Source organism: Triturus cristatus, chromosome 2_1 (genome assembly GCF_964204655.1).
Source record: "Triturus cristatus chromosome 2_1, aTriCri1.1, whole genome shotgun sequence".
Classification (NCBI taxonomy): Eukaryota; Metazoa; Chordata; class Amphibia; order Caudata; family Salamandridae; genus Triturus; species Triturus cristatus.
In genome coordinates, this window is record NC_140581.1 from 843,311,926 (window position 1) to 843,335,765 (window position 23,840).

Genomic DNA, 23,840 nt, shown 5'->3' on the forward strand with positions numbered 1-23,840 from the left:
CAGGAAGTCCTATCCATGATGATGGTAGATTAATTCCTTTGCACCATGAAAAGGATGCTTGCTTCCACATACCTTCCACATAAGCATACAAAGTATCTCTGATGCAGGGTAAGTGTAAAGTACTTTCAGTACAAAGTTTTACCCATTGGAATAAATCATTACCAAGAGTGTTTATGAAATGTCTGTTTGTGGGTGCATTACATTTGAGGAGGCAAGGAAATATATGTCAACCCCTATGGCACATGATTGGCTGGCAAAGGGTAAGGTGTATCAATATTGCCCTGAAAAAATCACCAGGCAAATAAACCTGCAATATTTTCAGTTTCACCATCACTTTAAGGTGAACTTGGTTCCAAACCAACAGAGACCTTTCATGTGGCAATTCCAGTAAGCGAGTGGGTGGTGGTGTTTGTAGAAAGAAGAGGATGTTCTCTTTACAGAGAAATTACCCCTTTACCAAACATCAGTCTTTAAGAGTGAGGGATGCAATATGGATCTTAATTCTAATTGCATCTTGTATTTATCTAGTCCCAAACATGTAGATGCATAACAGAATCCTCTAGGAATTGTAACAATCACAAAGCACTTGAGAAGATCTAGTGGTGGACACAAGGTTCAGAGGTACTTGAGAAACTGGACTGCAGACAACCTGTGGAGTGGAAGGACTTTCTTGGACCTATAACCTCAAGGGATTGTTCCTAATTGGATGGGGAGCCCACATGGTATATTTATGGAGAAGTGAAACTGGTTTCTGATGTAAATTTCAGCTTTTTCTCCAGACTGGTTTGGTGTGCGGGATGAATTCCAGATTTGTGTTCTGAATCTTCCTCACCATTTCGCTATGCATGAGTTTACATAAAGAATTATAGATGGGCAACTGTGAATTTGGGGGATGTTTCACGCCATGGGTTTCTGAGTGACATTGAAAGGACGTCAAGAGCCAACTGAATTATCGCTGGTGGTATGTGTTGGGACCTTTTTCAAATGTTGGTTCTCTCTGTTCCCTCATTCATGAGATTATCTCTGAAGACAATTGTGTTCCAACTATTTTGTCTTGATGGTGACCGTGGAATAGTTTTACCAGGGTTGAAACGTTGTTGAATAACAAACTGACTGAATCTAGGCTAATTGAATAAGGGATGTAACAATATGACCAATGATAACATATTCTGCTTAAATTTCAAGACTGCAGTTTGTTCTTTTACATACACGTGCACTCTTGCTCTTACACTTGCTGGTTGACACCCATCTTGATCATAAAACATTTCAAAGAAAAGAACATGATTATCTCAGGCAACCACTGACTGGTCGGAATATGCAAATGCATTTGGATCCATACTATCTTTATCCACAAAACATCTGTTACAGGTAAGTAACTGGTTTCCTTCTCATGAGCCGTGCCCTCAGAAGCTGCACTTATTGAATCTCATTCTCTATCATTTGAATTTCCCTCCAGTTATGGAGATTAAATGTGGTGCATGGGATATACTGAAATTGAAAAGAAGGAACTATTAATCTCCCTACTTGCATCCTAGCGTGCACAGGCGCTTAGCAGGTGCTTCTCTGAAGTATAACACTTTTGCTCTTCATAGTGTTTGTTTGTATTAAAGCTGCTTTGTTTCCAACATCTTGTTTGCGCATTCTCATGACTGCTCATTGTTATTTCTGTATTTATTATTGTTTCTAGTGATAAAGCTTGAATGCTACTTTATTAAAGAACTAATATTCCTAAGTATTCCTTGCATTTGAATTGCACTCAAACACCTCTATAACACAGACTATAGCAATCTATATTTATCCACTGTATAGCTACTACATTTAGTAGTGAGGTATTACCCAACTCTTTTTATTGCTGTTTTAATGGTATGTAGTTATAAGAATGCCTTTGATGTTAGTTCATTATACAGCATTGATTTTAAGGATTTTAAGGTCTAATAAACACACATTATTTTGGGAGAAAGTGTGACTTATTCCTGCAAATTACCAGCAGTAATAAATTCCTTCTCACGGATGAGCTCTTAGTGTATTGGGCCCAAGACTCCTACTGTTTCCACTTGGTAAACTTTGCGTGTTTCTATATTTATGACATAGAAATGATAGACTTCGCTTTTGCCTGTTGTGCAAGTTTTATCTTCATAAATGGGTTCTAGCTATTTCCTTAACTGTACAATACAGCCAAAAAGAGATTTAAAAATGTATTCAATGCTTGGGAGTTCTCACATTAATTCACTGAGAATTCACGTCCCCTCTGAATGTCTAATAAGATGGACATCAAAGTAGCACGTGGGTATTAAATATTTGGAACACTTTCTGAAAAAGGAATGAAAAGGTTGCAAGGGCTTCTTTTAAAGGCAACATGCTGCCTACTTCGCTTTCCAGATACTGAAGCAACCACCGCCCACGCTTGCAAGAGCGATCCCTAGATAGGAGAGTCATGGCGGACTTGGCCCTTATAAACATATTTCTGTTTAATATTGCAGTTCCAGGGTTTAGGGAGGGGGGAGTTAAGGTGTTTTTTGTGTGTTTTCATTCCTTTGCTAAGACTATTGAGGGATGCACGCTCTCAACAATGATGTGCCCCATATTGTATTTTTTGTTGTTGTAGAAACCTAATAAAGAGATCGAATCATACAGGCAACATTTTAAGTCAGTATTGCAATGCAGGCTTTGCAGGACTCTGTGTGGGATTAGAGCCCAAACGGGTCTTTTCGGAATGGGTGGGAGTGTCCATTATTCAGTGTTTCAAATATGGTGTACTAAGATTTTAAAAACTATTTGAACAGGGTATTGACGACCTCACTGGTGAACCTCTTGTTCAACGTGATGATGACAAGCCAGAAACGGTTATGAAGAGACTCAAGGCTTATGAGGTACTCACAAGACCAGTTCTGAATTATTATCGGTGAGTAATTTATTTCACTTTTAATGTCCGCTACTGCGTGCACTGTCCATATTGCCACTCATTAATATTTAAGAACTCATTTACTTTGATGCCCTTGCTTTCTTGTGCAACTTTTTGCAACTAAATATTGTAGTTTTGTACAATTTACAAGTTCTCATTTTTTATTGGAGATGGGTAATGATGGGGCTTTGTTATGCTGTTACCAGTAGCCAACCATGAACTGATGAACCTAAGGTTCTTGCCTTTGTTACATACACTTGTGGGCACTGTGTGTCATCGTTTATGGCTAGACATCCTTGAACTAAATACTTTTGTTGGGTTGTAATTTTCTCGTGGTTTCTGTGTAGCTTGTTTAATGAGCGGAGATTGCTTTGTCTTTTAAATTGCATGGGCAGTGGAACACTTGATTCTGTCAAATTTAATGTCATGAGGAGCACCAAGTAAATGAGAATATGATTAGTAAACACTTCAAGAAAAGACAGGATAAGAATATTAAGAAGTAGGCTTGAGAAATTTATTTACGCTGGAGAAATTTGCATAACTCCAGAGTATTTCATCAAGCAAAATGAGCCAAAAAAGGTTGAAATTTTGCATTGGGCAATTTTGCACAATTTTTGTACACTAGAGACTCGTGCGCGCAGAAATGATCTCACTAACGGACACCTTTTTTTTCTTTGAACGAGTCTCCTACCAGTATCTCACAAGACTTTTTTATATCTGAAATGCACACTCGCATGAAAAAAAAATACACTAGTAAGAAGGACAATTTGAAAGTTGTCTAAAGGTGTACCTATTGGCAGGAAACTTCCAAGGGCGATTACCGTACTCAAGCTTGCTCAAAACTTGAGTATCTATGAGGTACTTTGTGAGGTGGAATCAGAGTTCGCACCAGATCTTGCAGACATACATGTAGTGGAACTGAACAGAGATCGAGGTTAAGGAGGTGACTGTCAAAGTGGACCCCAAGGTGTCTAAAGGAAAGGGGGTAATGATGGAGGGAGGTTTAACAGGCTATTGGTTTAAACACAGGGTATTATGGCAAATAGATACATTAGGCGGATGTATGACGGAACAACGTTTGCCTTTACCACTGATGCCTTAACAACAATGCCTTTACAACGCATACATCTTTACCTCTCAAAAATTTACTAGCAAGTTTCCATTACCACAAAAATATAAGTATGTTGTATTTCGCAGGTAAGTATAAAGCCTTATATTTGTTATATATATATATATATATATATATATATATATATATATATATATATATATATATATACATATACACAGATTGCCTGGACGTAAAAAGGAGAGTGGCGCATGATCAAGGTGCTAAGGTTTCTTCTTTATTTCAGTTTTTCCATCCCATAACCATCCTCAAAATGCGAGTAAGGTAAAAGACGGCTCGCACGTTTCGGTGTTTCCGCCTTCAGCTGGATCATAGAGTCCTAGCGTGAAAGACACTCCTTTTAACAGCCTGTGTGTGAGCCCATCTTTGATTTCATTTAAAACAACTAGAGCGATCACGTTCTAACTTCGCTCTTCAGAAGCATACCACCATTTTTACCACTGAAGCACAAAAAACGCTAACATGTTTTTAAGGTGTAGATAAAACACAATTATGTCTCATTACCGTAAAGTACAATATTGATCACATTTCTAGATCTAAAACATTGTAAAAACTGAAACAAAACACTTTTTGCATTTGGCATGCTCCGGAACATAACTTATGGCAGACATTTGTTCTTGGTACTTTTTAGAGACTGTTTAAAGTACCAGAAAAACTAGTGATTAAAAAGAGAAAAACATTGAGAAAATGTGTTTACAAGAATAACAGGTAATATATCATGACCATGCTCAAGATCCACTGATTCATCCTTCTAGGAATACAATATGAGATGATTTTCTGAGAGGAAGGGATATTTCAATGCAGGAATACAAAAGTACATATTATACATTTTAGGTCCATTTTGGTTCATTATCCAAAAAGTGCAAGTCAGATTTTCCGACCAGCACAACTACATGTGACTACACAGTATCGTTGAGGAAGACAGAGGAGTTAGTATTTACCTCGGAGTGTAAAATATTATTCAGGGTTCATGTCCCTTCCAATATACAATGACACGATCATCCTCAATATGCAGTAAATGTAAAGTACTATCATTTGCTATATTTGGGTAGTGTCCTAAAGAGACAGGACCAACATAGGATTTCCACTATCCATAATTGTATCAGATTTCATTAGCTGATCCCCTCCTATTCTCATTACTCTATATTGATAATGTAGAACTAAAATTGATAAAGTGCTAATGAGGTGCCAGTCACTAAAGGTTTAATCAGGGACCTATTTTATATTTCCAATTTTCCATAAAGCCTAAAGTGCTAATGTTGATAAAGTGCCTCTCATCGATGATCCAATCAGGAACCTATATTGTATTGCCTTTTTTTCCCATAAGGCCTAAAAAGTGTTGGTACAAATCGGTGTGTTTGCTACCCAAAGTGAATTTGAGGGGCCAATCTCATTTACTGTACCTATAATTACCATTTTCCAATATTTCCATAAAAATGTGCTAATGCAAATAAGTGTGCTTATCATTAATCACAAAGTAAAGAGCTTATTACATTCTTAAGATATCATTCAGAGCTCTCAAAACATTTTCAGTAAAGTGCATAATGGTTCAAGGAGGTACATTTATCATAAGAAGGAGAGGATAAGAGCCCCAAAATCACAAAGTTACAGAGTTCTAAAATCTTTAAAATATTTTTGGGGATTTAAAAAGTTATTAATAATCAGTGCACACTGAAATGTTTCTCAAAGAATAATTTATACTTCTGCATCCAGATTATGGCCGAGAGGAGCCTCTGTCTCCAATGAGATTATCAGTCTCAATTCCGTCCTTCTCAGAACCAACTCTTGGTTGCCTCCTCGTTCTCTAGCCTTTAAATGTTTCACACCAAAGAAAGTTAACCCTTGTGTTTTTCGTTCATGTTTCTCCCAAATGTGTTTTGCAATAGGATAAGAAAAATTCAGATTTTTCTATTGCTAGTAGATGTTGCAGGATTCTCAGTTTTACTTTATTTGTTGTGCTCGCCACATATGATTTTCCGCATGTGCACTGTAGTGCATAAAGACACAACTGGTTTTACAGGTAATATGTTCCATAATTTTTTGTTCTTTTCCATTATGTATTTTATATGTAGCTCTATTCACTCCATGTTCACATGCTTTACATTTAGCACACTTCCAGAAGTCAAGTTGGTGTAATCAGGTTTTTTTTTTTTTTTTTTAATGATCGGTAGATGACTTTCTACCAGTATGCCTCCTAAGAAAGTAACTTTCCTGTATGTTATTTTTGGGTATGACTGGGGGTGAGTGTCTGAAAAGTTTCAGCGCTCCGTCCATCATCTCCTTGTGTTTGCCTTGTTCGCCCTAAGTTGGCAGGGTATGCCCAAGATGTGGGTCCCTTGCTCACTTTGCCACTAGATTCAAGCTAGCCTGGCTGATGAGGGATGATACCCCAAAACGGGTCCACGGATGCTTGTTTCTGGTTCAGGGAAGACCTGGTTTGGCAGTTCAGGTTGGACTGTTCCCATGAGGCACAGGGTCAGACTGATTTGCATATAGCTGGGTCTGAACTGAGGCAGCGAAGTGAGCTAAAGAACGATGATGGATTCAACCCAGATCTGAGACTGGGGCTGAGTGTCTGAAAAGTTTCAGCTCTCCGTCCATCATTTCCTTGTGTTTGCTTTGTTGACCCTAAGTTGGCAGGGTATGCCCAGACGTGGGTCCCTTGCTCACTTTGCCACTGGATTCAAGCTAGCCTGGCTGATGAGGGGGTGTTACCCCGAAACCCGTCCCAGGATGCTTGTTTCCGGTCAGGAAGACCTGGCTTGGCAGTTCGGGCTGGACTGTTCCCATGAGGCACAGGGTCAAGACTGATTTGCATATAGCTGGGTCTGAACTGAGGTGGTGAAGTGAGATAAAGAACGATGATGGATTCAACCCAGATCTGTGACCGGGGGTGAATGTCTGAAAAGTTTCAGCGCTCCGTCCATCATCTCCTTGTGTTTGCGTTGTTATTTTTGGGTATTCTGATATGGTTTCTATCCAGGCCCATGACATAATAGAATTTTCCAATTACTCCGGAATACATTTCTTATGATTTCTTTGTGCCTGACCTTATAATCTATGATCAACCTGGTTTCATTGTTCTCTTTGGATTCTTTCCTTCTGATTACCAGTAATAATTCTCTCCTTTTTGCCATTGCTCTATTTTTTTGCATTTAGTAGGACTTCCATGGGGTATCCTCTGGCCTCAAATCTCCTGAACAATTCATCTGCGGTTTTTAAGCAATTTCTTCTTGCTCTCAGCATTTCTCCAAACGGGACACTCCACTTTAATGTCTTAGGGTGTCCACAGTTGGCATGCAGTATTCTATTGATGGCAGTTGCTTTTCAAATAACCTTACTGTATATTTTGGTTTGGCCTCCTTTATGTACACTTCAATGTCCAGGAAGTTTATTTGATTTGAACTGATTGTATGTGTAATTTTTAGATTGTATGTGTTCGGGTTGAATGATAGAATGAATTCTTCCAGGCTCTTTATATCCCCTTCCCAGGTCAGGAACAGATCATCAATGAAACTTGTCCACATTTTGATATTGTCCAACTTAGCTCTATTTTTTTCCAGTCCAAACGGACTCAGATGTCACCATGGCCGTCCCTTGATTTTGCAGATCGCACTTTCCATCAAATAGGAACATGTTGTTGGTTAGGCAGTATTCCAACATTTCTATTGTCATGTTCAAGTGTTCTATATAAGTCACTGATTGAGTTCTTAACAATATATATATATATATATTGAGATGCCCACCAGGGGGCAAACACTCAATAAAGCTGCAAGTGGAGTGCAGGTGTGTTGTTCAGCCTCAAGATGTCTTGGCCCCCCCCTCTGAAGAAGGTCAATGTGACCGAAATATATTAGGACAAGAAACGCCAGCGTCGCTTTCACTTACCGTAAGGAGTGCAACTCACACCCCTCTGTGGCAGAGAGGAACTGTAGACATAAAAATGGCTTGGTCCTGCCGGAGTCATGCACCGCCGATAAAAAGAGCGCCAAACATGCTGCCCGAAATCGGACCGAATTCTTCTCCCGCGAAAGCACAAGGGCAGTTGGCAGCCACCAAGGACTGGACTTTGGATGGACCCCAGCAGCAAGAAAAAGTGGACTGCGTGGGGCTTACGGCGTTTGTGAAGCAACAGACATCACCCACCGAAGGGTAATAACTGGGAGACTGTGAACGCACTACATGACCCAGCATGCTTAACTCCGTCTATTGAGACGCCCACCAGGGGGCAAACACTCAATAAAGCTGCAAGTGGAGTGCAGGTGTGTTGTTCAGCCTCAAGATGTCTTGGCCCCTCCTCTGAAGAAGGTCAATGTGACCGAAATATATTAGGACAAGAAACGCCAGCGTCGCTTTCACTTACCGTAAGGAGTGCAACTCACACCCCTCTGTGGCAGAGAGGAACTGTAGACATATATATATATATATATATATATCAATCAGACTCTTGTTGAGCGGGTCCCCCAATGCGCCACGGCAGGGCGCAAGATACAACAAGAACAGTCTCTTCTGGTGAAGGGACTGAAGGGGACTCAACGGGGAACGCAGGAAAGGTACCTTTATTGTAAACAATGGCATGACGCGTTTCGGCGCAATGCCTTTTTCAAATGCCATATTTCAATGAAATGTCCCGCCAACCTCCTCCTTTATATATGCAAATTGCTCCCGCGTTAATTACCGCAGTCAAGCTGAGCCATATTAATTGGTGGAACCTCACTGCAGTTCGCATCGGCGAACCACAGTTCCCAGCAGGCACCTGGCTAGTTGGGTAAGTATCCCGCCATGGCTTAATCCCATAGTGAGCACTGGAAGTAATGGTACGGAGCTTTTTTGAAAGAGGAATCCCGGTTGACAAGCACATAACACTGCAGTTCAAACAAAGTCCCGTCCTGTGTCTCCAACGCTCAGCCACATTACCCAATGTCCATTCTGTGTCAACCGGGATTCCTCTTTCAAAAAGCTCGTAGTGGCATGCTTTATATTGGGCGCTACAACATTCCTGCGCAGACCAACGTCTGGGATGAGCAAAGGATAATGGGGAAGAAAATACAAACAAATTGAGGGATCCACAGTGCAGCTCCTCCTTATGGACATCAGTTGGGGCTTCACTCTCTTTATTTCCTCTCAATTTCTTTTATTACACTAACAGCGAATAATGTTTTATCATTCACTATTAGTGTAATAAAAAAATGTAGTGAAATTAGCTGGAATGACCTCCCCTGGCAGCTGATATAGGCAAAAACAAATGCTTTTAAATGTATGTTGTGTGCATGGTTGCAGGTGAGTGTGTGTTTACGTGAGAGAGTGTGTGTGAATGTGTGTGTTTGTGTAACCATGTGTTTGTGAGTGAAATTGAAGGTCAAAGGGCATGTGATGTCACTTCTGCTACCCCTGGCATTTTGGTGAATTGACTTTCATGGAGGCACTGGCTTTCTCTTAAGTGCCTCAGTTGTGCAACCCAAATGTGTGGACTGCATTAGAAATATTAGTTTTAAACTAGAAACCACAACAGGTACACATATACAATGAGTTTTTATAAGAATGTGCAAACAAGATGTGGACCCAGATTAGTCTTCCTATTAACAAATGCCACAAAGAGGTCAAGGAGTACATGGAAATGAAGATTTGTATGTCAACAGTGAACAGCTAGTCACCTAATCCAGTGGAGGGGGCGATTACCAAGAGCGGTGATGTAGGGCATGAAGAGAATGTATCTCAAAACTTAGCCCTGATAATCACCTAGTGATAAGGCAGTAGGCACAGTTAGAAGAGTCCCACGTGGAGGTATGAGAGGTTGAAGGTGCTCCAGGTGACCGAGAGGAGCACCATGCTAGTGATATCTAAAGTAAACAGAGTTAATAGTAGGATTTGATTAACCTTTTTAAAGGTTACTGAAAGACTTAGATGGATGAGCATAGAAAACAGATGGCTTGAGTTATAAAAATAAAAAACTCAAAGAGAGTGGTATGTAGAGTGTGAAATCAAGCCTTTAGCTGATGCTAGAGGTATATAGAAAGGTGGAGAATAAATCTGCTGAGTACTAGTCTTTAAAGAATGTGTTATGTGTAAGGAGCTGTAATTTAAAAAGTTAGAAGCGGCCGTGGGGAAAGTGGTATAAGTGCTGGAAATAGCGACAATGAAAGGTTAAAGATATGGAAAAGGTACTTGAGGGTGTAAGATTAGTTAGATGCACTGATGGTGGGGTACTTTCAATCTGAGAGGAGGAGGACGAGTGTTAAGAGGATAGGTGGGGTAGTAAGAGATGAAGAGAAAAGAAGATGGCCCTAATGAGAGCAAGGCAACAAGAAACACCTAAATGTTAAAAATCATCTGAAAGTGTGTGATAAAAGTGGAAGTGGTTTGTGACTTTTATTACTCATATGCATCAATTGGCGTTTGAGGGTCCCAACTTTTCACTCGTTTCTAGCACCTTCTAACTAGGGGAGGACGAAACTGCATAATTTGTTTGGGTGTGAAAGTCAGTTAAAACAAATCACAAAATTACACTTTTAGAGTGTAATAAGTTTGGGCTGTTTGGAGAAGGGTGTACTCGTCTCCTTTAACGGGGCACCCACTTGCAAATTAGAACCTTTGCACACTGTAATTTCATTTGCACAGGACTGACCATATTACTACCTACAAATGTAGAAATGCCATTTAGGCAGTAGTTGTTAAAAGAGGAACTTTGTGTTTTGGAGGAGGGGGAACCAGTGGAACAACATCCAAGATTTTTCAACATGAATATGTGTAGCCATGCTATCTCATTGTTTCGAGTTCGTGAAAGGGAACAGTGGAAATCCTTATTCATCTCCAAATAGTTCGAGTTACCCCTAAAGAGCCATGGCTGCTCCATTGGCAATCCGGTGCCCTATTTGAGAACATGTGACAGCAAAGTTTTATTCACAGAAAAAATATTCTCCTTATGACCCCTTACGAGCTTTCGTAACGTTCTAAGTGCTATTTAGTCTTACTTGTTACCTTGTTGACAGATTTCCTAACAAGTACTATGTAAAAACTTTGAATAAGTTGTAATTGTTAAGGTGAGCTGTTTAAAATCTTAAGAAAAACGTTTGGAACGTTGAAAGAAAATATGGAAGCCTATTAAACCCCTAAAATATGGATGTTACAGGATTCTAATAATAATGATATTACGATTTCCATTATTTCTAAGATGAAAACCAACTACGAGAAACGTGTGTTAAAGTTTTTTTTTGTTGCCAATAAGGGATTTCACAGGATGAGTCTTTGTTAAAAAATAGGTCAGCCAATGGTCGAGATGTGTGGTTTTATTGCATCAAAATGTTTGCCAATATTGCTTCTGCTATACCAAATATTCCCTCACCATGAGTTTCTTATCTCTCTGCTTTTTTTTAGTGAAAAAGGGGTGTTGGAAACTTTCTCAGGAACAGAGACAAACAAGATCTGGCCTCACGTGTATGCTTTTCTCCAAACAAAATTACCAGAAGTAAGCCAGAAAGAAGCAGCCAGTCAGAGATGAAGGGCATAAAATAATCGACGATGATAAACTAAGCTGGAACAAGCTTAAAACCTTCAGAACATTATGCTCTTGATCTGGAACATTTTAATACATTTCGCTATTAATCACCTGCACTATGGATTATTAGCTAGGTGCACCTTTTTAACCGTGCCATTTTAAATTGCAGACTTGGTCCCGCTCAAAACATTTGAAATCTCTTGATTTTTTTTTTTTTTTAAATACATATTTCTTACAGATTCAAAGAACAAAGACGAGAGGAGTAGATCTGAATGCAAAAGGAGCCTTATGTATATATGAATCAATTTTCCAAATATCCATGAGTTTACGAAATTATTGAATATGCAAGCCCAAGATGTTTTAGAAAATAAGGTGGAAGGTTTTCTTACTGTGATTTCAGAGAAATTATTAAATGTGTGCACTTTTTAAAAAATTTAAAGCTATATCTAACACCTGTGACTGGCATTTTGAAATGAAATTAATGACTCGGCATACATCTGATGAAAAAAATGTTGGTCCGAATTCAGGAGCTAAGAGTGAACTAAAGGGACGCAAGTGTGCTTCTTCAAAGAAGAAATGACACTGACCTATTAAAGTTATGGCTGTCCTTTATGACTTGGTCAGTAACAGCTACGAAATTTAATATGAGGGTGTCTTGTGTTGCAGTTTTAATGTTGTCTGCCCAGGTCCCCTCTGCTATTTTCCAGTTTATTTTGCTCAGCTGTGTGTAAGAGGCACCTGTACTATTCCCTCAGATTTCCTGCAATGCTATCAGATCTCATAATAATGATGTGCTTGACGGACATATTGATTATAGTGTGATCACTGACATTGCAAAGCTGCAATTCAAAATGTCCTAGCACAGGAGATGGTTTTTCTGGAGAAAGAAAGAGTACTTTCTCATGGATTCCATGTGGCAATACATATCTGTGAATATTGCAAGCCTATGTATGCCTACATCTGAACAAGTCCTATTGCCAAATGGCCATTGTAACTCTTACAGGCCCCCGGGAAATCCTACAGATTGGCAGTGTAGACACTAGCTTGTAACAATGATTACAAGGAAATAGAGCTCTGCAACGGAGCTTGAGTATGTAAGGCGATGGGCAGATGTGATACTTGCACCTTCTTTGTTCTGATTTTATGAATTTCAAAGGTGTATATATCCGATGAGGATGTTGGTGTAGTTACACTCTTTGATTTCTGGTATTAAATCGACTTTCTTAGGTATGTGAATAGATAGACCAAGATTTCTTTTTCTAGCGGCTTGTGCCCTCTAGAACATGTTTTAATGAGACCCTTCTGAAATATGCTTAATTTTACATTTTCTTGAAAAAGGAAGACACCCTCCTTCATCTATGATTTTTTTCCAATTTGTGGAAGGGAAGAACTTTGCGCCTGTTGTACGAAAGGTTTTTACCCATTCTGTATCTATTTGAAAATGTGTTAGTACGTATGGGCCTTTGTACATTATTAGCCTTGTTCAGTTATTTTAATTACATATAAATGACCTACATGAATGTGAGAAAGTGTCCTTAGTGGTAGATATTCAGTTAGCAAAACTGAACATCAATACTATTGTGTGCCTTTGCCTGTAACTTCACTAAGAATTATGTTTGGTTTGTACTTTAAGTAAAAACCTAACCAAGTCTGCTTACTCTAAAACAGATAGAATTATTAATGTATAGATTAGGTACAACTATAAAAACTGTGGCCTCAGTCTTTTGTACCACAAAATGAGTGATGCAGAGCATGTACTTTGGTTATAAGAGGCAGATTTTTATAGGCCTATTTGGCAATTGTCAGAATATGTTACAATAACCCTAAAATATGCTAGCATTTAAAATATAATTTTCCACCTTGCATCTGAAAAGTGAGGGCTGAAGAACTGATAGTGCATGCCAATTCAGGATAACTTTGACTTGAAGGTAGCCCACATCCAAATTCCTGTAGGCCGACTTAGGATGACTATATATTGTTTTTTCAGTAGCTGAGAGTGTACTTGATTTAAGGAATTCTTTAAACTTTCTATGCTTCTTGATCGCTTGTATTTCTTTTTGCAAGCACTTATGAAGTAGGTATCTCAAGTTTATTGCTTGGTCTGACTTTCTGAATCTGGTACGTTTTCTTTTAATACAGGTTTAAATGTTTCATGAAACAACCACTTTGAATAGGTTTTTACTCTATTGCTTTTCGTCAACCTACAGGTATTTTTACAGACAACTTAGTGGGGTTGCTGCTACAATTGAGACACGTAGACAAAGATTTTGAATCTGGTATCTGTTCTTTCTCTCCATTGTTAAATTAAAAACTGTGAATATGATGAACATTGCACACTAATTCTGCCCTGTTTTTGTACATGTAAAATATGTCTGAAATATTGTAAACGCAGATGGGTGTGTATGGAATTTATCGGAAGTCAAAAGTGTCTTCCATTTCATATACTGACTTATTACATGAGTATCATAACCATACATTTCTAGCAAAGCATTGCTACCCGATTTCAGAATGTTTTTTGTGTACATAGTAAAGCACTAATTTGTAATGTATATTTTTAATATGGTGCACACAGTATCAGAACGTCATGAAGGACTCAACCCACTAGCTCTGTTTTTATAAACCAAATTTCCTACCTGTAAGTAGGTAATCAATGTATTTGTTTTAAAAAAAACAATTTTTTTAAACATTACTGTATCTAAAAGGATTCACAGTGGAAAGTGGATCACATTTTATTAATCAAAAAAACATGTTTGATCTGATTGTGCCAATGAAAAAAGCTGTCTCAATAAAGATGGTACCGCCCATGCTTTAATGCTTTCTTTTCTCTTGGTTTTCGACAAGTCAAGTCAAATTATCTTTGTTCGCTACACTTCTGTAGCATAAAAGCACAGATAAAAACGAGAATGCATTCAGTAATCATACTCAACTACACAGGTTAAAAGGGGAGGCCATTTCAGCTAAGAGCATCTATACAATAAAATTCTCTAAAGTGCAGTGCATTCATTTACAATACAGTGCCATCATACCAGCTATCAACGTATTACGCATCGCCATACATTAAAAAGCACATTAAACTGTAATGGAATAACAGATCAAGGAGGAGCAGAGTTATTACATAAACATCGACACTAACAAAAAAGATCATCGCAATATTATTACACTTCGCCATACATTAAAAAACACATTAAAAAGTAATGGAGTTACAGATCAAGGAGGAGTGAAGTTATTACATAAACATCAACACTAATCAAAAAGATGATTGCAAAAATATTCCATAAGATAGCAATCGACTTACAATGTAGGGCCATCCTCCCCCTTACGGCAAAGTACGCTCCTCCTTAGTTTTAAAACCTGCCATATAAACAGCACCATAGAGTAACAGACCAAAGGACAATGCAGTTGCTGTAAAAAGAGCAGTGCCGGTCTGCACTGTCGAAATTATAAAACTTTAAAAAGTGGTAAGATCACATTTCTTCTAGGGCCCTTATAAAAAGGGCAAAAGAAAACAATTTGTAAATTAGATTGGATAGATAGTCCATCACAGGGCAGGGATCGAAATCTGACCGGGAATAACAAATCACTGGATAGCCCACCATGAGGGATAAGTAATTAAAACGGAATCTAGTTAAAACGTAACAGCGTTGCTGGTTCTGAATTTAGGATAGGTAAGTTTGAGGACCCTCTTGCAAGCACACCAATTTATAAAAGGACACTGCTACTTTATGTCTGTTTGCCGTGGCTTTCGCTAGAAACATCTCAGCTCAGCCTTGCTACAGTCCGAGCAGGAACTGAATGAAAAGAATATAACTCAGTACACTCAATCTCCTCCAATGTTGCTTTCACATAAGCGAGCCAAGGTATATCAAGTGCTGTGTGCAGTTTCTGGCATTCCTCTATGACAATTCAATTTGATGGTACCGTTTCCCTGGACCAGATGGAGTGCCATGCTGTGGCGCAAATTTTATTTTATCCTCAATGTAGGGAGTACCCAACTCGTCATGGTAAATAGTATTTGGGTAGCTACGAGGGACTGCTAGAAGTTGTTTGAAAAAGGCATTTTCCACCAGTTGTATACATGCGTATCAACCATGCCCCATATGCCTGCCCCATATGTCGAAATCACCACCAATTTTGCTACATAGATGGTCATAAGTTCTTTCCCAGGTTTGGAACACAATTGTTTTACATAAATTCTGTAGCCCCAGAATAGATTTTTTCCAACATGGCAATTATATTTGAAATTAACAGTTTCCATAGATATTTGCTATTAAAAAGAACGCCCAAATAGGCAAAAGAAGCGGCCTCTCCTACCCGGATGTTGGTATTGTATGGCGCTGGTCTTTTCTTGTGTTTCCTTCCACAAGACATAGTAAAGGTTTTACTTTCATTAACCTGTAAATCTAGCTCTCTCTTGAAGGTGATATAATCATCAATTAACCCTTGCAGCGCCCTTCCTATTCTTGCTACAAACACTGCATCATACGCATAGAAGAGTCTTGGAAGGAGGCAAGTTCCTACTTGGGGAGTGTCTTTGGAACTCAGTAAAGTGCAGATTCAACTCTATTTGTGTGTAATGAGAAAAGGAAGGGGGCAAAAATGCACTTTTGCCTCACTCCCTGTTTTATCTCAAAACATTCTGTGTGTTCCCCGTTCCTTCCATAACGTACACTTGCATTCGCCTCCGAGTATAGCTGCCTTATAAATTTAATAATACCCTCCTCTATGCCCATCTTGGACATAATTAGCAAAAGTTTAGAGTGCGACACAGTCAAATGTTGCGATTAAGTCCATGAATGCCAAGAAGATGTAGCCCTTCTTGGCGACCCTATACTTGCCTATTAGCAGACTCAGTTTCAAGCACTGGTCAATTGTACCTAAACCTTCCTTGTCTGCCAGAATGTTATTTGAGCTGGTCCAGTCCTCCAATCTGTGCAGCAGAATGCATCCCATAACCTTGGCACCCAAGAGAGAAATTGGCCTATAGTTCTTGAGCTGGGTCTTCTTTCCTTCTTTATAAACTGGGACTATGACTGATTGTTTCCAGGTGGCAGGGGAACTAACCCTTGCAACATTAAAAACATTTGTGATCAAGAGTCCCCACAAGTCTTGACCATCTAAGAAGACATCAACAGGAACCCCGTCTGGCCTGGGTGCCTTTCCTCTACAGCTTTTCCCTAATGCCCTTAGCACCTTATCTAATTCAAAGATTAAGGGAGTAGATTCATCCCCATTGGGGGGGGGGGAAGTACTTCATCAGGAGTCCCTGACCTGTTTGAATAAATACTGGAGAAGTATTTAACCCATTTTGATTCCTGAATGTGTACATCTGTTGAAGCGTCTGTAGATTCCCTAAATTAAGACGTTTTTAGCACCCTCCAAAACGTGGCACCGTTGTTTGTTAAACCAGCTGTCTAAAGAACATCCCATGCATACTCCTTGATCTCCATTAGACTTGCCTCCCTGGCCTCTTGTTATACTGCCCGTGCGTTCCTGATAAGTGCCTGTTTCTCGGCGCACTGCATAAGGCCACATGTAGCTTTGCAAGGGCTTTGGTGCAGGCCGAATCAAACCAACCCCGGAGATGTGACTTTGCTAGGCAGGTTTCTCATGTCAGGGCTTGCCTTAACTTCGCCGTGTTTTCCAAGAAAGCCACCATAATTTGTGAACTCAGCTTCCGCGTCCAAACATAAAGCGACCTCAGCCTGTATATCGCAGAGGACTGTGGGTAGGAACTTCACCATATCCCACTTAATGGTGAACTCATTTTTTCTTGCTAAGACCCAACTCTGGGATGGGGCTTGCTCACAAACTCCACCTTCAGCCTACAGGACGACATGGCATGATCACTGAGACCCCTAAATTATGACTCCAATACAGTCACCAGGGCACCTGTATGCTCCGTGCTTAAAATATAATCAAATCGTAGATGATATTTCCATACCCATGAAGGTAGGGACAAGACCTACTGCCGATTCCCGCAACTCATTCCCCATCACAAGGTTAAACTTCACCAAAAGGTTATTTAGGGCATTACCATAATCATCATGTAAAAAGGGCACCAGGGTCCTCTTTATTATCTATCAACTCACAAACCGATTTTGTGGACTCAGGGCACTAATGGGCATTACAATCCCCCACGCAGAGCAACTTCAATGGCTTATGATGATCATTACATATCAGCACGATGAGTGCCTCCAGAGCTGCCACCACCTGTGATGATTTCCCATCAAAATAGTTCTTATAGAAGTTAATTATTAACACATTCCAATCCTTCGAGAAGTCACATAACAAGCAGCGGAAACTGACTGAATCATTAAACAAATGTTATCACCTCCACAGGGAAAGTATTTACAATAAAAGTAACTAATCGCCCCTTGGCCCTGCCCACATTTGACGGGCTGGCCGGCAATATAGCTCGGGTCCACCTCCCAGGTTTCTTGCAAGCATATAACATGACAGTTTGCCATCAACTCTAGTCAGTGAGGCTCCTATCTTATACCTCAGCCCTGCTATATTCTATGATATGAGCCTGACTGAATCAGAGTTAATGCCAAGCACGTTGGTTATTAAAGAACTCTGCGAGCCACCCCTAAGGTAAATCTTCTCCGTATCAGAGGAATTTACCAGACAATCACAGCCCTCCAACCTTTCCAGAGGCATTTATCTATTACAGAGCGTCACCCCGGGGCACTAACAACTTGATTTACATATTTGTGTTCCACAGGGGTAACTTGTGCCAAGTTACGGGGTGGGAGGGAAGAATTACAGGGCTTGTAAAAGAAACCCAGAGGAGAAACAACAATCTGGGAGAACTCTAGCAAAGAGCCTCTTGAATGCCTTAGGAGGTTTGAGACAGTAAATGGGTTATTATAATTGACGTCTAAACAGTCGCCAGGTATTGACTTAGAGGATGGCCGCACGCAGTTAACCCTCCTGGCCATAAGAATTTGAGATGATGGAGAGTGATAAAACCCCATAGACTTACATAGCCAGCGGAGATCTTTTAGGATCAACTGTTCAGTCGCCTCAGTCTGGGCAAATTTAAGCCTAGGTACATTTTCCAGAATTAATACATATGGGCACCCTGTTGGAGGTAAATGCAATACCTGAACTTCCCTACCACTGATCCATGGGAAGTTAGGCGTATTTATCAGGCCGTTACTGTTACTGTGAACATGCTCCCCCTGTCCTGCGTGGTCAGATGACATCGCATGTGCTGATTGGGGGGGGCTGATCTTTTTTTTTTCTTGTTCGGGCGTAGTTTCTGGTTCAGATACATCAATCGTCATCTTTCACAACACCCTATTTATTCGTTAGTCCTTGTTAACAAACTTGGCAACAAGTGCGCAAGCCCATCAATTGACCTTTTACCTGTGAAGCGAAAAGTTCACGTTAGTCAAATACATATAGTAAATAACTACATTTACTCCACCTGTCTTCATCCGCCTTCTCCTCTCCCCTGTCGCCGACCGGTTCCTGGGTTAAAGAAAAAAGGACGAAAACAGGTTAGTGGCCCCTGCAGGGTCCCCACCCCCATGTAAGGGGACCCCTTTGGGTCCTCAGTCGTCGTCATCGTCTTCTTCTGATCCTTCCAGTGCAGCGTAGTCACGCAGGAGGCTGTGGATCATCTTGCGGCACACCAGGATCGATGTTTCCTTCTTCCGTACTACCAGGCGGTTTCTAGAAAACAGAAGAACATCTTTCAAACAGCACAGGAGCCTCCAGCAGCCCTAGAGGTCACCTAGTGCATGTGTCCCTGGGAACAAACCATACATCACAGAGTCCACGGTGATGCATGAAGTAGGTATCCAGGCCCTTAGCTCCGTGCCTAGGGCCTTCAGCAGGTCCTGCACATACGTGCACTTCCAGAAGAGATGGTCTGTTGTCTCGTTCACTGTGCACCCTCTCGGGCAGGACCTGTATAGGGTGAGTCCTCTTGCATGCATGAAGGCTCTCACGGGAAGTCTTCCTTGGATATCGATCCAGGCGATGTCTTTGTGCTTGTTCGTCAGGTGCTTGGATGCGACGTTTCCCCACACGTGGTCCGATGTGGCAGAGGGGAGGGCCCAGATCGGTTCGCTGATGTCCTTTGCCCTCCCCAGTCTCAGACCCACAGCTAACACTTGATTGAGGATAACAATGACATCTATCTGTATTACCAGAACCACTCAAGTTTCTAGTGGAATTAGATGGAACCGGTACTACCTCAGAGGTGGGGGTGGTATTGCAAAGAGTAAGCAGTTTGGACATTTTTGCCTCTATTGTGTTGAGGCGGTCCTTTAATGGTTTTGTATGCAATTTCATCATATTTCCAACTCAGCTATGAATTTCATCAGCTTTGAGGTGGGGCGGCATAGAGAGCACATTGTCCTGCATGGCATTGGCCCTCTTAGATACTGGAATGGGCTTCTTATGCAGTGCCCCTCCTCTCTTCTTTTTAACAGGGGTTTACTGGGTAATGAATTGTCAGCATGATCTATGCATAGATTCTCGGTCCTCGCTGGGGAGGCAGACAATGGAGTCAAAACAACAAAAGAGTGTGCCTTCTTAAGAGCGAGCATGAAGAATCAAATTTGATTCTTTAGAAAGCCCTCACTCGCCAACCTAGTTGGTGACATGCTTCATCATCAGGCCCCACCAGGAAGGTCGAGTACCTCCCCGGTGTGCTTCAACGTCAGAGTTACTGCGGAGCTGGTTGATATTGTTTGATTTACAAGTGCAAGTGAAAGTGAGTTTAAAAGTGTCTGGGTTGTGTCCAAAAATAATTTTATTCGTCGGCCAACCAGGCACGGTTAAAAGCGAAGTGAGCGATATATATGCTGGAGAGATTGTTCAGCTATGTCTCACTGTGAGTGGTCAACATGTTTCTGCCTATATGTTGTGACTAGCTAGGCATTCTTCAGGACCAGTTTGTAGACCCCGGCGGTATGAGCACGCTAAGGCTCACCCTAACCAGGAGGTCATATATGTGAAAAAACAGGAGAAAATTGATTAAAACCTGCTGTTCCTGCGGGTACCTGATTCTTTGTAGGAACCCAGCAGTTATCTGAAAGGAAGAACAGACACAAAAAGACATACACAGATAAAAACGATCATTAAGGATGTAGTCACAAGGCGATTGTTGTTCCAAAATTGATCATGCACTCATGCTCTTTTCAACGTGCACTGCAAATATATCTCACGGAGCTATGGTGCGGTATGGTGAGATATGTATGTGCACATAGTTTACACATTATAGTTTGTGGTGGTGCTAGACTCCACTCTTAATGTCATGGTACCAAATTTTTTTAGCGCTATTTCAGCTGCACGCCTACTCGGGCGTTAAGTGGTATGGGTGCGTCAGTGTCACACACGCTAACGTGACTATCAGGGACTCACCTGGTGCAGTGTGGCGGGTGGCTGAAAGCACAGTGATATTACAGAAAGGATAAAAGTCTTACATGTGGAGTGATCATTGATCACACCATGGGTCTCGGGAGGGGGGTGGTGGCTAGTTGGCACACCCTGTGGGGAAAGGGAGAGGAACGCGGTAAGTCAAGGTAATGGTCCCACTCTTCAGGCAAGTTACTTATCTGTATTGTTGCGTGGTTGCAGGATTCTACTCACGCCAGCAAAGCCAGGCACCCGGTCGGTACCTGATCACACCCTCAGAAACCAGACCCCGTCGATAGGAAAGCCTGTGTACACATGTTCTTTATAAAGGCTGTGAAAGCCGATCAGGGGCTCTCGGTAATCGTGTCGACGTCCCAGAGGGGCGGGGGGTGGCGTCATGGTGCCTACGTCATTCCGTATATGCGGCTTCCAATCGGCCAATCAGAGCAAGGGATTGGGATCATGTGACACTCAGCGGCACGCATAACACTAGAACGCTGACCCCTGTTGTCCCTTCTGAATTTCTCAACAAAGTTTTATTGGCAAGCGTTTTGTTTTCTTGATCACCATGCATCACCATCTAGTGATGCATCACGGTGGAGAAAAGGAAGGAGGGGAATATTTTACAGTGAATGGGAAAGGTTTACTCACAGAACAGGCATGTATTCTTGTGTGAATGGGTGTACATACTTTCTCTCGTCAGTACAATGTAATGGTTCGGATGTCTTATCGACATTTCCAATGGTCAGAGCGTGCTGGCAGTGGTGCTGCGTGGCAGTTTGCTCTGTCACATATGATTATCTAGAGTCACTCAACGGTGGTGTGTAACTATCTTGTGTGTCCCTGGTGGTGCTCGATGAAGCTGGCCAAGTGTGCATTAATGGTAAAACTATCAAGAGTGACTGGAGCATGTCAGTCAACCTAGGTTTGCCCGTATAGGGAATCTATGAGTCTAAGGGGTAAAATCTGTGGTACGGAGGGAGACCCCTACCTGGAGCATCTTGTGGCCATAGATAGTCTATCTGCGCACATGTGCTAAGTTTATTTTCCAGGGGCATGTATAAGATTCAAGGGTGTCGCTTCATTATCCTCTTAATAAAGTGCTCCATGGGATATTATCATTAAGCCCATCTTTGTCTGTGCCCAGTCGGTAGACCCACCTCTGTTCCTACTCAAACAGGGACTGCTGGATGTTTCTGCCTGTGTTCACCTGTTCAATGACAGTCCACTTCAAGTCATTCGTGGTGTGATTTTGTTGTATGTAGTGCTCACTTAATTTGGTCGTGATCCTCCTACATCTGATGTTACTCCTGTGTTTGCACATGCGTTGCTTAACTTTCCGGGTAGTCATCCCTACATAACGCAACCCGCAAGGACACGTGATCAGATATACCACGTTTGTGGAGTTGCAGTTAGTGTGGGTGCATGGTGACCAGGTTTTTCCCGGTTCAAGTTCAAGGGCCTTTGTGTATGTAGTCAAATGGCATACGCTACAGTTTGCACAGGGATAATGGCCCACTACTCTAGGTAGGCCCCAAGCTACAGTAACGGACGGGGCACCCAAGGTTTATTGAACTCTCGGTCGTGTGTGAACCAGAGAATCTCTAAGACTGCGGCCCTTTCTAAATGAAAAAAGTGTTTTTTTCCCAAACCCTGTTGTTGCTTGTAAGTATCATCCAGTGTTTATTTATCGCTTTCTTAACTGTAGTGGATGCAGTACTGTATGTAGTGACACAGGTGAGGGGGATTTTTTTCTTTTCTTTGGGGTTATCTTCCAGGAGGGCCTCCCTTGGTTGGTTCCGGGCTCTCTTGTAGCTCTTGTTCAGGATTCTTTCGGGGTACCCTCGACTTTTCAGTCTGGAGGTAAGGTCAGCCGATTGCGGAAATCTGCCAATTTACTGTAATTTCTCCTAAGCCGTAGGTATTGCCCGTATGGTAGATTTTCCCGGAGGGGCCTGGGGTGGAAGCTGGAAAATTCCAGTAAATTGTTCTTCGCAGTCGGTTTGTAATGCGTCTTAGTAGTGAGGCCCTCCTCAGATTTTGAGATGACCACGTCTAGGAAAACCACCTCTTGTTGGATACTGGTGTGGGTGAATTTGAGATTATTATTATTATTATTATTAAGGAGTTTTATAACGCGCCTGGTTACCCTTGGGCATCCCCGCGCTCATCCAGAGAGAGACGCCATGACACGAAAACACCGGAGTTAAGCAGGAAACAGGGGAGTTTTTAACAGCTTGCGGAAGCGTAAGAAACTTGTTTCCGAGCGCACGTACAGAGGGAGGGAGTTCCACAAGATGGCCACCTTGATAGAAAATCTTCTGCCCCCAGTTCTTACCTTCCTTACCCTCATGACCTGCAGCAGATGTTGATGGTCTGAACGGAGGGAACGGGAGGCCTTATAGGGTTGAACCATATCCCGTAGGATAGGTGGGCCTTTCCCCTGCAGGATTTTATGGGCCATACAAAGCGCCTTGAATTTCACCCTCTCCCTAACGGGGAGCCAGTGCAGCGCCTTCAGCGCAGGTCGAGCAGACTGACGCCTGGGAAGGTCCATCAGGAGCCTAGCGGCCGCATTCTGCACTTGCTGCAGTTTATTTAGGGTGGACTCTGGAGCCCCCAGAAACAATGCGTTACTGAAGTCCAGCCGAGAGATGATAAGCCCCTGGATGAGTAACCTCCTGGAGTCCACTGGGAGGAGAGGTAAGATCTTCCGGGCTGATCGGAGCAGACCAAAGCACACGCCTGCGGTCTTTTTAGCGTGTGTCTTAAAGGCAAGGTCCTGCTCCAACCACACCCCCAAGCTCTTGATCTCCTGTTTGGGGGTGGGAGCCGCTCCCAGGCAGCTAGGCCAGCTGCTCGGAGATAAGGAGGGAGGGGAATTCCCCAGCATCATCAGTTCCGTTTTGGAGCCGTTAAGCTTGAGTGCTGAGCTACACATC

The 23,840-nt window shown here is 41.6% G+C and overlaps 1 protein-coding gene across 1 annotated transcript in view; it reads left to right on the plus strand.

Moving 5' to 3' along the window:
- AK3 (adenylate kinase 3) overlaps window positions 1-14,332 on the plus strand; it is a 100,511-nt gene extending 86,179 nt beyond the window's left edge. The window contains exons 4-5 of the mRNA XM_085632928.1: window positions 2,784-2,902; window positions 11,406-14,332. Coding sequence (XP_085489054.1) covers window positions 2,784-2,902; window positions 11,406-11,529 — 243 coding nt within the window. The 3' untranslated portion in view covers window positions 11,530-14,332. The remainder of the gene's footprint in view (window positions 1-2,783; window positions 2,903-11,405) is intronic.
- Window positions 14,333-23,840: the final 9,508 nt, after the last annotated feature.